This window comes from Nerophis lumbriciformis, linkage group LG03 (genome assembly GCF_033978685.3).
Source record: "Nerophis lumbriciformis linkage group LG03, RoL_Nlum_v2.1, whole genome shotgun sequence".
NCBI lineage: Eukaryota > Metazoa > Chordata > Actinopteri > Syngnathiformes > Syngnathidae > Nerophis > Nerophis lumbriciformis.
Genome location: NC_084550.2, coordinates 136,926 through 149,351, shown reverse-complemented (window position 1 = coordinate 149,351; position 12,426 = coordinate 136,926). Strand labels below are relative to the sequence as shown.

Below are 12,426 nucleotides of genomic sequence, written 5' to 3'. Positions count from 1 at the left end.
ACCTGTCAAGTCCCCAAATGTGAACTGAAACATGGCGGATATGTTTATAAAACTATCTTGTCTTAACACTTCCTCCAAACATAATATTGAATATTACATTGTATTTCCAAAACAAAACACCATTTCCTTGACAGTAAATAATCATCTGGCTAAAACGTTGTCAGGGTAAATAGTGTTATAATTATGTGAAATTATATTCATTTCTGCATTAAAACAAAGGACTGCGTTCACTTATTAGGAGTAATGTCTCCCTCTAGCGGCTAAAGAGTAAATCACATCTTTTAGCTTTTAAATTCAATTTTCTTTAAAGGTCATGTATGTTACTTGGTTAACATAAATTAATGACTATATTTTAAAAAGGAGAAGTATTTAAAAAACAAAACAAATAATAATAATAATAATAGGGACTTTTTCCTGCTCGCAAGCTCTGCTACCTCACGCACTTCCGCTTCCGGTAGCCCCGCCCCCACCCGGCCAACTGTCTGGAAACAAAAACATGGACCAGCAGCACCGCGACCACGACGAGGAGCACGCAGAGGACGCCGTCATCCAGCAGCCGTCTGACGGCGACGCGGAGGAGCAGCCGGCGGCCTCCACGGAGAGCGAGGACCCCGGCGGCACGCAGTCCTCCCACCGCCTGCTGGCCTACAGCGACGCACTCATCTCCATCATCGCCACCGTCATGGTGACACACAACTTAGTGAACTTACTTTACACACCGCACAGACCACTGATTGTCCCCGGCATTGGGAGCTCATGTCCGGGCAGGTCAGTCCGTGCTACTGCTGGGGTTAAGGGACCGTCTGTAAATGATAAGGGACTGTCTGTAAATGATAAGGAATCGTCTGTAAATTATAAGGAACCGTCTGTAAATGATAAGGGATTGTCTGTAAATGGTAAGGGACCGTCTGTAAATGATGCCTGGGGATGTCAGCCCGTGCGACTGCTGGGGTTAAGAGACCGTCTGTAAATGATAAGGGACCGTCTGTAAATGATAAGGGACCGTCTGTAAATGATGCTTGGGGATGTCAGCCCGTGCGACTGCTGGGGTTAAGGGACCGTCTGTAAATGATAAGGGACCGTCTGTAAATGATAAGGGACCGTCTGTAAATGATGCTTGGGGATGTCAGCCCGTGCGACTGCTGGGGTTAAGGGACCGTCTGTAAATGATAAGGGACCGTCTGTAAATGATAAGGGACCGTCTGTAAATGATGCTTGGGGATGTCAGCCCGTGCGACTGCTGGGGTTAAGGGACCGTCTGTAAATGATAAGGGACCGTCTGTAAATGATAAGGGACCGTCTGTAAATGATAAGGAACCGTCTGTAAATGATAAGGGACCGTCTGTAAATTATAAGGAACCGTCTGTAAATGATAAGGGATTGTTTGTAAATGTTAAGGGACCGTCTGTAAATGATGCCTGGGGATGTCAGCCCGTGCGACTGCTGGGGTTAAGGGACCGTCTGTAAATGATAAGAGACCTTCTGTAAATGATAAGGGACAGTCTGTAAATAATAAGGGACTGTCTGTAAATGATAAGGGACCGTCTGTAAATAATGGGTTGTACTTGTATATGATGTCAGTCCGTGCTACTGCTGTGGTTAAGGGACCGTCTGTAAATGATAAGGGACCGTCTGTAAATGATAAGGGATTGTCTGTAAATATTAAGGGACCGTCTGTAAATGATGCCTGGGGATGTCAGCCCGTGCTACTGCTGGGGTTAAGGGACCGTCTGTAAATGATGCACATTTTCCAAACTATAGAGCGCTCCTCAATATAAGCCACATTCACTAAATTTGAGAAGAAAACAATATTTTTTCCATATATTAGTCGCAGCGGACTATAAGTGGCAGTTATATACGTTGTGAAATGAGTTATTTACACAGAAATATTCTGTAAATGTTTATTTAAATACCTTAATTGTTTCCAAACGGTGTCTGTAACACGGCAGTTAAACGGCTGATCAAACAAAACAGAAGTCATGGTCATGGAGCCACTAGCTGCACAAGCTAGCTCTCCAATCAGCTAAACACACTCAATAACGCCACGCTGATGTTTTGGTGAATTTACTGAGGAATTTGTGAAAGTGAAACAATACAAAAAGAATGTTATTGTAAGTTAATAATACTAACACAGACACTCGTAAATGTGTTAGCATATTAGCTGATGCTAACAACGCTAGCTTTCATTACGTTACATTAGCACATACAAATTTGCATGACAACACACATGGGACGCTTTAGTGAGTAAGAATTGTTTTAGTTATATTGTAAAACTAACAAACATTGTTGGAGTGATGAATGAAGAATCCATACGAGTAGAAACGCTATGGACGGCTAGTAGACAGTTATACTTCCAGGTGGAATCTCAGTCTAAACACCCGCATTAAGCAAACTGGTCTTGTCTGTGTGGAGTTCTGAGGTTGGAATCCTAAAGAACGGTTGGCCAAAGTTCAGTAGTCTGTGGAATGTCCCACCTGAAACTAAAGTCCAGTAGTCTGTGGAATGTCCCACCTGGAACTAAAGTCCAATAGTCTGTGGAATGTCCCACCTGAAACTAAAGTCCAATAGTCTGTGGAATGTCCCACCTGAAACTAAAGTCCAATAGTCTGTGGAATGTCCCACCTGAAAATAAAGTCCAGTAGTCTGTGGAATGTCCCACCTGAAACTAAAGTCCAATAGTCTGTGGAATGTCCCACCTGAAACTAAAGTCCAATAGTCTGTGGAATGTCTAACCTGAAACTAAAGTCCAGTAGTCTGTGGAATGTCCCACCTGAAACTAAAGTCCAATAGTCTGTGGAATGTCTCACCTGAAACTAAAGTCCAGTAGTCTGTGGAATGTCTAACCTGAAACTAAAGTCCAATAATCTGTGGAATGTCCCACCTGAAACTAAAGTCCAGTAGTCTGTGGAATGTCTGACCTGAAACTAAAGTCCAATAGTCTGTGGAATGTCCCACCTGAAACTAAAGTCCAGTAGTCTGTGGAATGTCTGACCTGAAACTAAAGTCCAATAGTCTGTGGAATGTCCCACCTGAAACTAAAGTCCCATAGTCTGTGGAATGTCCCACCTGAAACTAAAGTCCAATAGTCTGTGGAATGTCTCACCTGAAACTAAAGTCCAGTAGTCTGTGGAATGTCTAACCTGAAACTAAAGTCCAATAATCTGTGGAATGTCCCACCTGAAACTAAAGTCCAGTAGTCTGTGGAATGTCTGACCTGAAACTAAAGTCCAATAGTCTGTGGAATGTCCCACCTGAAACTAAAGTCCAGTAGTCTGTGGAATGTCTGACCTGAAACTAAAGTCCAATAGTCTGTGGAATGTCCCACCTGAAACTAAAGTCCAATAGTCTGTGGAATGTCTCACCTGAAACTAAAGTCCAGTAGTCTGTGGAATGTCTAACCTGAAACTAAAGTCCAATAATCTGTGGAATGTCCCACCTGAAACTAAAGTCCAGTAGTCTGTGGAATGTCTGACCTGAAACTAAAGTCCAATAGTCTGTGGAATGTCCCACCTGAAACTAAAGTCCAATAATCTGTGGAATGTCCCACCTGAAACTAAAGTCCAATAGTCTGTGGAATGTCTGACCTGAAACTAAAGTCCAATAGTCTGTGGAATGTCTGACCTGAAACTAAAGTCCAATAGTCTGTGGAATGTCCCACCTGAAACTAAAGTCCAATAGTCTGTGGAATGTCTCACCTGAAACTAAAGTCCAGTAGTCTGTGGAATGTCTAACCTGAAACTAAAGTCCAATAATCTGTGGAATGTCCCACCTGAAACTAAAGTCCAGTAGTCTGTGGAATGTCTGACCTGAAACTAAAGTCCAATAGTCTGTGGAATGTCCCACCTGAAACTAAAGTCCAATAGTCTGTGGAATATCCCACCTGGAACTAAAGTCCAGTAGTCTGTGGAATGTCCCACCTGAAACTAAAGTCCAATAGTCTGTGGAATGTCCCACCTGAAACTAAAGTCCAGGGGTTATTTCCAGAAGTGAACTATGGCACAGGTGATAATGTGAAAGTCTTTGCAGGTGATAATGTGAAGGTGTGTGCAGGTGATATTGTGAAGGTGTTTGCAGGTGATAATGTGAAGGTGTTTGCAGGTGGTAATGTGATGAACTATGGCCCGGGTGAAAGTGTTTGCAGGTGATTATGTGATGGTGTTTGCAGGTGATAGGTGTTTGCAGGTGATAATGTGATGGTGTTTGCAGGTGATAATGTGATGGTGTTTGCAGGTGATAAGGTGATAGGTGTTTGCAGGTGATAATGTGGTGTTTGCAGGTGATAAGGTAATGGTGTTTGCAGGTGATAATGTGATGGTGTTTGCAGGTGATAATGTGATGGTGTTTGCAGATCCTTCCTGTGGCCCACACCAAGATGGAGGAGGACGAGGTGAAGTCACACATGGTGTTGTGGTCGTGTTGCCATGGTGACGTCTTCTTCCTGTTCAGGAGTTCAAGCAGAGCGTCCGGCTTCTTCTCACCACCAAGATCGCCGTCTACCTGATGACTTTCCTCATCGTCTCCATGGCCTGGGCCGCCCACATCAGGTGTGTGACCTCACTTCCTGTTTGACACTTACCTTTATGGTCTCAATGTATTCTTATCACTATTGAATCAGGATTGTTCACATAACACCTCTTTTATTGCACTTCTTATGTGAAACAAACATGGCGGGATTATTTCATGGTTGGAGGAACTAGAGAACAGTGTGAGGGTCAGTCATAATCATATTTCATGGTTGGAGGAACTAGAGAACAGTGTGAGGGTCAGTCATAATCATATTTCATGGTTGGGGGAACCAGAGAACAGTGTGAGGGTCAGTCATAATCATATTTCATGGTTGGAGGAACCAGAGAACAGTGTGAGGGTCAGTCATAATCATATTTCATGGTTGGAGGAACTAGAGAACAGTGTGAGGGTCAGTCATAATCATATTTCATGGTTGGAGGAACTAGAGAACAGTGTGAGGGTCAGTCATAATCATATTTCATGGTTGGGGGAACCAGAGAACAGTGTGAGGGTCAGTCATAATCATATTTCATGGTTGGAGGAACTAGAGAACAGTGTGAGGGTCAGTCATAATCATATTTCATGGTTGGGGGAACCAGAGAACAGTGTGAGGGTCAGTCATAATCATATTTCATGGTTGGGGGAACCAGAGAACAGTGTGAGGGTCAGTCATAATCATATTTCATGGTTGGAGGAACTAGAGAACAGTGTGAGGGTCAGTCATAATCATATTTCATGGTTGGGGGAACCAGAGAACAGTGTGAGGGTCAGTCATAATCATATTTCATGGTTGGAGGAACCAGAGAACAGTGTGAGGGTCAGTCATAATCATATTTCATGGTTGGAGGAACTAGAGAACAGTGTGAGGGTCAGTCATAATCATATTTCATGGTTGGAGGAACTAGAGAACAGTGTGATGGTCAGTCATAATCATATTTCATGGTTGGAGGAACTAGAGAACAGTGTGAGGGTCAGTCATAATCATATTTCATGGTTGGAGGAACTAGAGAACAGTGTGAGGGTCAGTCATAATCATATTTCATGGTTGGGGGAACCAGAGAACAGTGTGAGGGTCAGTCATAATCATATTTCATGGTTGGAGGAACTAGAGAACAGTGTGAGGGTCAGTCATAATCATATTTCATGGTTGGAGGAACCAGAGAACAGTGTGAGGGTCAGTCATAATCATATTTCATGGTTGGAGGAACTAGAGAACAGTGTGAGGGTCAGTCATAATCATATTTCATGGTTGGGGGAACCAGAGAACAGTGTGAGGGTCAGTCATAATCATATTTCATGGTTGGAGGAACTAGAGAACAGTGTGATGGTCAGTCATAATCATATTTCATGGTTGGAGGAACTAGAGAACAGTGTGAGGGTCAGTCATAATCATATTTCATGGTTGGAGGAACTAGAGAACAGTGTGAGGGTCAGTCATAATCATATTTCATGGTTGGGGGAACCAGAGAACAGTGTGAGGGTCAGTCATAATCATATTTCATGGTTGGAGGAACTAGAGAACGGTGTGAGGGTCAGTCATAATCATATTTCATGGTTGGAGGAACTAGAGAACAGTGTGAGGGTCAGTCATAATCATATTTCATGGTTGGAGGAACTAGAGAACAGTGTGAGGGTCAGTCATAATCATATTTCATGGTTGTTCCCGTTTGACTCCAGATTCTTTCCAGTGGACTCCTTTTTTTATTTTCACACGCAGAGAAAGAGAAAAAGGAAGAATATACAATTTAACGCAAAACTATGTGCGGCACAGGTTAATTGGCTCCTGATTGTTCCAGTTTGACTCCTGATTGTTCCCGTTTAAGTCATTATCCTTCCGGTTTGACTCCTGATTTTTCCTTATTTGACTTTGGGTTGTTCCTGTTGAATCCTCTTTAAAATGATTTGTTCCTGTTCCTGATTTCCCCTTTCTTTTATTCCTTGTTGACTTCTCTTCAGTCCCGATGTTGTTTTAGTCACTCTTCTTGTTCTGTCGTCTGACATCTGCTTCTTCCCGATGGACATCTGTTCTTGCTGTCTGATTTGGTTTTGTTCCTGTTTGACTTGAAGTTCCTATCAAACTTCTCCTGGTTCCTGTTAGTCCTGCTAGACCTGTGTTGGTAGTCTTTGGGCTGGGGCTGGACTTGTTGTTCTGTGGTCAGACTTTCTTTTGTTCCCGTTTGCCTTCTAGCGCTTCTTTTAGACCCATTCTTGTTCCAGTCAGACCAACATCTGTTCCAACATCTTGTTCCAGTCTGACCAACATCTGTTCCAACATCTTGTTCCAGTCTGACCAACATCTGTTCCAACACCTTGTTCCAGTCTGACCAACATCTGTTCCAACATCTTGTTCCAGCCTGACCAACATCTGTTCCAACATCTTGTTCCAGCCTGACCAACATCTGTTCCAACATCTTGTTCCAGTCTGACCAACATCTGTTCCAACACCTTGTTCCAGTCTGACCAACATCTGTTCCAACATCTTGTTCCAGTCTGACCAACATCAGTTCCAACATCTTGTTCCAGTCTGACCAACATCAGTTCCAACACCTTGTTCCAGTCTGACCAACATCAGTTCCAACACCTTGTTCCAGTCTGACCAACATCTGTTCCAACATCTTGTTCCAGCCTGACCAACATCTGTTCCAACATCTTGTTCCAGTCTGACCAACATCTGTTCCAACACCTTGTTCCAGTCTGACCAACATCTTGTTCCAGTCTGACCAACATCAGTTCCAACATCTTGTTCCAGTCTGACCAACATCTGTTCCAACATCTTGTTCCAGCCTGACCAACATCTGTTCCAACATCTTGTTCCAGTCTGACCAACATCTGTTCCAACATCTTGTTCCAGTCTGACCAACATCAGTTCCAACACCTTGTTCCAGTCTGACCAACATCAGTTCCAACACCTTGTTCCAGTCTGACCAACATCTGTTCCAACATCTTGTTCCAGCCTGACCAACATCTGTTCCAACATCTTGTTCCAGCCTGATCAACATATGTTCCAACATCTTGTTCCAGTCTGACCAACATCTGTTCCAACACCTTGTTCCAGTCTGACCAACATCTGTTCCAACATCTTGTTCCAGTCTGACCAACATCAGTTCCAACACCTTGTTCCAGCCTGACCAACATCAGTTCCAACATCTTGTTCCAGTCTGACCAACATCTGTTCCAACATCTTGTTCCAGTCTGACCAACATCTGTTCCAACATCTTGTTCCAGTCTGACCAACATCTGTTCCAACACCTTGTTCCAGTCTGACCAACATCAGTTCCAACACCTTGTTCCAGTCTGACCAACATCAGTTCCAACACCTTGTTCCAGTCTGACCAACATCTGTTCCAACATCTTGTTCCAGTCTGACCAACATCTTGTTCCAGTCTGACCAACATCTGTTCCAACATCTTGTTCCAACATCTTGTTCCAGTCTGACCAACGTCTGTTCCAACACCTTGTTCCAGTCTGACCAACATCTGTTCCAACACCTTGTTCCAGTCTGACCAACATCTGTTCCAACACCTTGTTCCAGTCTGACCAAACTCTGTTCCAACACCTTGTTCCAGTCTGACAACATTTGTTCCAACATCTTGTTCCAGTCTGACCAACATCTGCTCTTCCTCCGAGGTGCGTCCAGGTTATTCCAGGTGATTGTGCGGATCGACGACTGCGTGGCGTTGTTGAACCTGGTAAGCAGCGGACACGTGGACCAGAACTGGTCTTGTTCCTGATGTTGTGCTGTGCTTGCAGGCGTGCATGATGCTGATCACCTTCCTGCCGTACACGGTCAGTATGGCCTCACCTTTTGCTGCACATGTCGGGACCAGACGTCAATCAATCAATCAATCAATGTTTATTTATATAGCCCTAAATCACAAGTGTCCACGTCCTCTCTTTGCAGTTCTCGCTGATGGCCGCCTTTCCCGCCAACGTGCTGGGGATTCTTCTTTTCTGCGGCTGCGTCATGGTCCTCGGCGTCCTCCAGGTGAGAACACATCATGGTCCTTGGCGTCCTCCAGGTGAGGACGTCTCCGTCCCTCCTGACTTACGCTTTCTGACCAAGGCCCTGTTCTGCCCACAGTCACTGATCGTGTTGTACGCCTTCAGCCGGCCGTTCCTCCTGGACCGCCACGTCCAGGAGTCGGAGAACCGCACCTTCTACAAGCATCACATCCTGAAAGTTCTGCTGAGGGTTCCTCTCATGTGCCTCTTTGCCAGCATCTTCTCCTTAGTCCTGTTCCAGCTGGTTAGTCCCGCCCGCTACACATTAGCATGGAGCTAACTGTTGAATGTTTGTGTCACACCACTTTGAAGTTCTGATGCTAACAGAAAATATGATGTTAGCATTAGCTTTAGCCTGAGATTGTGACTGCGACTGCTTCCAGTCCTACATGTTGTTGACTGCTTCCAGTCCTACATGTTGTTGACTGCTTCCAGTCCTACGTGTTGTTGACTGCTTCCAGTCCTACATGTTGTTGACTGCTTCCAGTCCTACGTGTTGTTGACTGCTTCCAGTCCTACATGTTGTTGACTGCTTCCAGTCCTACGTGTTGTTGACTGCTTCCAGTCCTACGTGTTGTTGACTGCTTCCAGTCCTACATGTTGTTGACTGCTTCCAGTCCTACGTGTTGTTGACTGCTTCCAGTCCTACGTGTTGTTGACTGCTTCCGGTCCTACGTGTTGTTGACTGCTTCCAGTCCTACGTGTTGTTGACTGCTTCCAGTCCTACGTGTTGTTGACTGCTTCCAGTCCTACGTGTTGTTGACTGCTTCCAGTCCTACGTGTTGTTGACTGCTTCCAGTCCTACGTGTTGTTGACTGCTTCCAGTCCTACGTGTTGTTGACTGCTTCCAGTCCTACGTGTTGTTGACTGCTTCCAATCCTACGTGTTGTTGACTGCTTCCGGTCCTACGTGTTGTTGACTGCTTCCGGTCCTACGTGTTGTTGACTGCTTCCGGTCCTACGTGTTGTTGACTGCTTCCGGTCCTACGTGTTGTTGACTGCTTCCGGTCCTACGTGTTGTTGACTGCTTCCGGTCCTACGTGTTGTTGACTGCTTCCAGTCCTACGTGTTGTTGACTTCTTCCAGTCCTACGTGTTGACTGCTTCCGGTCCTACGTGTTGTTGACTGCTTCCAGTCCTACGTGTTGTTGACTGCTTCCAGTCCTACGTGTTGTTGACAGCTTCCAGTCCTACGTGTTGTTGACTGCTTCCAGTCCTACGTGTTGTTGACTGCTTCCAGTCCTACGTGTTGTTGACTGCTTCCAGTCCTACGTGTTGTTGACTGCTTCCAATCCTACGTGTTGTTGACTGCTTCCGGTCCTACGTGTTGTTGACTGCTTCCAGTCCTACGTGTTGTTGACTGCTTCCAGTCCGACGTGTTGTTGACTGCTTCCAGTCCGACGTGTTGTTGACTGCTTCCAGTCCTACGTGTTGTTGACTGCTTCCAGTCCTACGTGTTGTTGACTGCTTCAAGTCCTACGTGTTGTTGACTGCTTCCAGTCCGACGTGTTGTTGACTGCTTCCAGTCCGACGTGTTGTTGACTGCTTCCAGTCCGACGTGTTGTTGACTGCTTCCAGTCCGACGTGTTGTTGACTGCTTCCAGTCCGACGTGTTGTTGACTGCTTCCAGTCCTACGTGTTGTTGACTGCTTCCAGTCCTACGTGTTGTTGACTGCTTCAAGTCCTACGTGTTGTTGACTGCTTCCAGTCCGACGTGTTGTTGACTGCTTCCAGTCCTACGTGTTGTTGACTGCTTCCAGTCCTACGTGTTGTTGACTGCTTCCAGTCCTACGTGTTGTTGACTGCTTCAAGTCCTACGTGTTGTTGACTGCTTCCAGTCCTACGTGTTGTTGACTGCTTCCAGTCCTACGTGTTGTTGACTGCTTCAAGTCCTACGTGTTGTTGACTGCTTCCAGTCCTACGTGTTGTTGACTGCTTCCAGTCCTACGTGTTGTTGACTGCTTCCAGTCCTACGTGTTGTTGGCGGTGGTCATCTTCCTGCCGTACGTCTCCCAGAGCGTCATGTGGTGCCGCAGTAAACTCCTGGGTAAGCACCATCTTGACTTGATGCGCCTTGCAGTGGCAGAACTTGATGCCAAACATGTTGTGATTGTCTCCAGGTCCACTGGGGGAGACTCCGGACTCTGCGATGTTCTTCGTTCCCAGCGAGCCGCTCAGCAAGGAGCGCGTGGAGGCCTTCAGTGACGGCGTCTACGCCATCGTGGCCACGCTCCTCATCCTGGACATCTGGTGGGTCACTTCCTGTTTGTAGCGAACCACAACAAACTTTGCCGTCGTCTCCGCAGCGAAGACAACGTTCCCGACCCCGGCGTGGTCCAGAAGCGCTTCGGGGGCAGCCTGGTGGCCGCCCTGCAGGTCTACGGTCCCGAGTACCTGGCCTACTTCGGCTCCTTCGCCACGGTGGGCCTGCTGTGGTTCGTGCACCACTCGCTCTTCCTGCACGTCACCAAGGCCACGCGGCTGATGGGCCTGATGAACACGCTGTCTCTGGCCTGCGTGGGCGGCCTGCCGCTGGCCTACCAGCTGACGCAGCGGTTCCCGCCTGACTCCCGCAACGAGCTGGAGGCGGTGCAGACCAGCTGCGTCATTGTCTTCTTCGCCGGCGTCTTCCAGCTGGCGATGTGGGTGGTGGCGCTCCACAGCGAGCGGGAGACGCTGCAGCCGGGGGTGCGCTACGGTGGGCGGGAGCATGTCTTCATGCTGGCCAAACTGGCGCTCTACCCCTGCGTGGCGCTCGGGACCTTCTTCCTCACCTGCGTCCTCGGCCGTTTCAGCGTCTCCATCTTCCACCTGGTGCAGATCCTGGTGCCCTTCGCCTTCCTCCTCCTGCGTCTGCTGGTGCGCCTCCTTCTAGCGCTGCTGCCACACTTCTTCAGGAGCTCCGGGGTGCCCTTTAACCCCTTAGACGCCTAGGGGGCGGGGCTAGGTGTTCTCCGTGCTTGTTAAGTTTCTTAAGATGGTCGGTCTGGCTGGTTTTTGACTTGAAGAATGAAAGAGATGATGCAGTATTATCTGCTCCCTGGTGGTTCTTTGAGCCTTAATGCTTCTGTCACACGCAGGATTCTCACAGGAATGAGACATGACTAGGTGGTGCTATCGCCACTTAGCTCCGTATTCTCACGCCCGTCCATAATGCCGAGCAGCAGGTGGCGCTGTCGCTTGGAAGAGTGAAATATTGTAGAAATGAAATTAAACAGAAAAAAGGTGGAAAGTCACAGAAAAAGTCCAATTGTGTCTTTTTATGATACTTTTTGTTTTAGCATTTTGGTGAGGTAAATATGAAAAATGCCTTTGACTCTCGAGTGTGGGAAAGTTGGAACTGTGACATTAGCATAAGAAGCTAGCTAGCAGCCAGCATCAAAGATCATGTATGAACACAAGATGTACCAACAAAAAGTTCCGTCCTTCAAATACGAAGAAAAACATGCAAACTTTCTTCAAAGCTCGCATTGCACCAACAATTTTTCTTGTCGTTCTGCTGTTTGCCAGCAGGGGGCACTGTTAAGCACTTTAGTCCCACTCTTTATATTTACATCACTTTCATCCCACTCTTGATATTTACATCACTTTCATCCCACTCTTTATATTTACATCACTTTAGTCCCACTCTTTATATTTACATCACTTTCATCCCACTCTATATATTTACATCACTTTCGTCCCACTCTTTATATTTACATCACTTTAGTCCCACTCTTTATATTTACATCACTTTCATCCCACTCTTGATATTTACATCACTTTCATCCCACTCTTTATATTTACATCACTTTAGTCCCACTCTTTATATTTACATCACTTTCATCCCACTCTATATATTTACATCACTTTCGTCCCACTCTTTATATTTACATCACTTTAGTCCCACTCTTTATATTTACATCACTTTCATCCCACTC

The 12,426-nt window shown here is 46.1% G+C and overlaps 1 protein-coding gene across 13 annotated transcripts; it reads left to right on the top strand.

Annotated features, from left to right (window-relative positions):
- The first annotated feature begins 475 nt into the window (after window positions 1-475).
- tmem175 (transmembrane protein 175) lies at window positions 476-11,750 on the top strand. Of its 13 annotated transcripts, none has more exons than XM_061931026.2 (11): window positions 541-685; window positions 4,099-4,141; window positions 4,349-4,387; window positions 4,447-4,544; window positions 8,106-8,195; window positions 8,257-8,338; window positions 8,396-8,491; window positions 8,588-8,752; window positions 10,449-10,553; window positions 10,627-10,756; window positions 10,813-11,750. In XM_061931026.2, exons 2-11 carry the CDS (start codon window positions 4,117-4,119, stop codon window positions 11,438-11,440), a joined length of 1,458 nt encoding a protein of 485 aa, XP_061787010.2. In that variant the 5' UTR covers window positions 541-685; window positions 4,099-4,116; the 3' UTR covers window positions 11,441-11,750. The 13 variants fall into 13 exon arrangements, with proteins under 13 accessions (XP_061786975.2, XP_061786968.2, XP_061787010.2 ...); XM_061931074.2 differs by having other exon boundaries at window positions 4,325-4,387; window positions 8,144-8,195; window positions 8,257-8,292; window positions 8,408-8,491; XM_061931067.2 differs by having other exon boundaries at window positions 4,325-4,387; window positions 8,257-8,292; window positions 8,408-8,491; window positions 10,475-10,553.
- The last annotated feature ends 676 nt before the right edge of the window (window positions 11,751-12,426 follow it).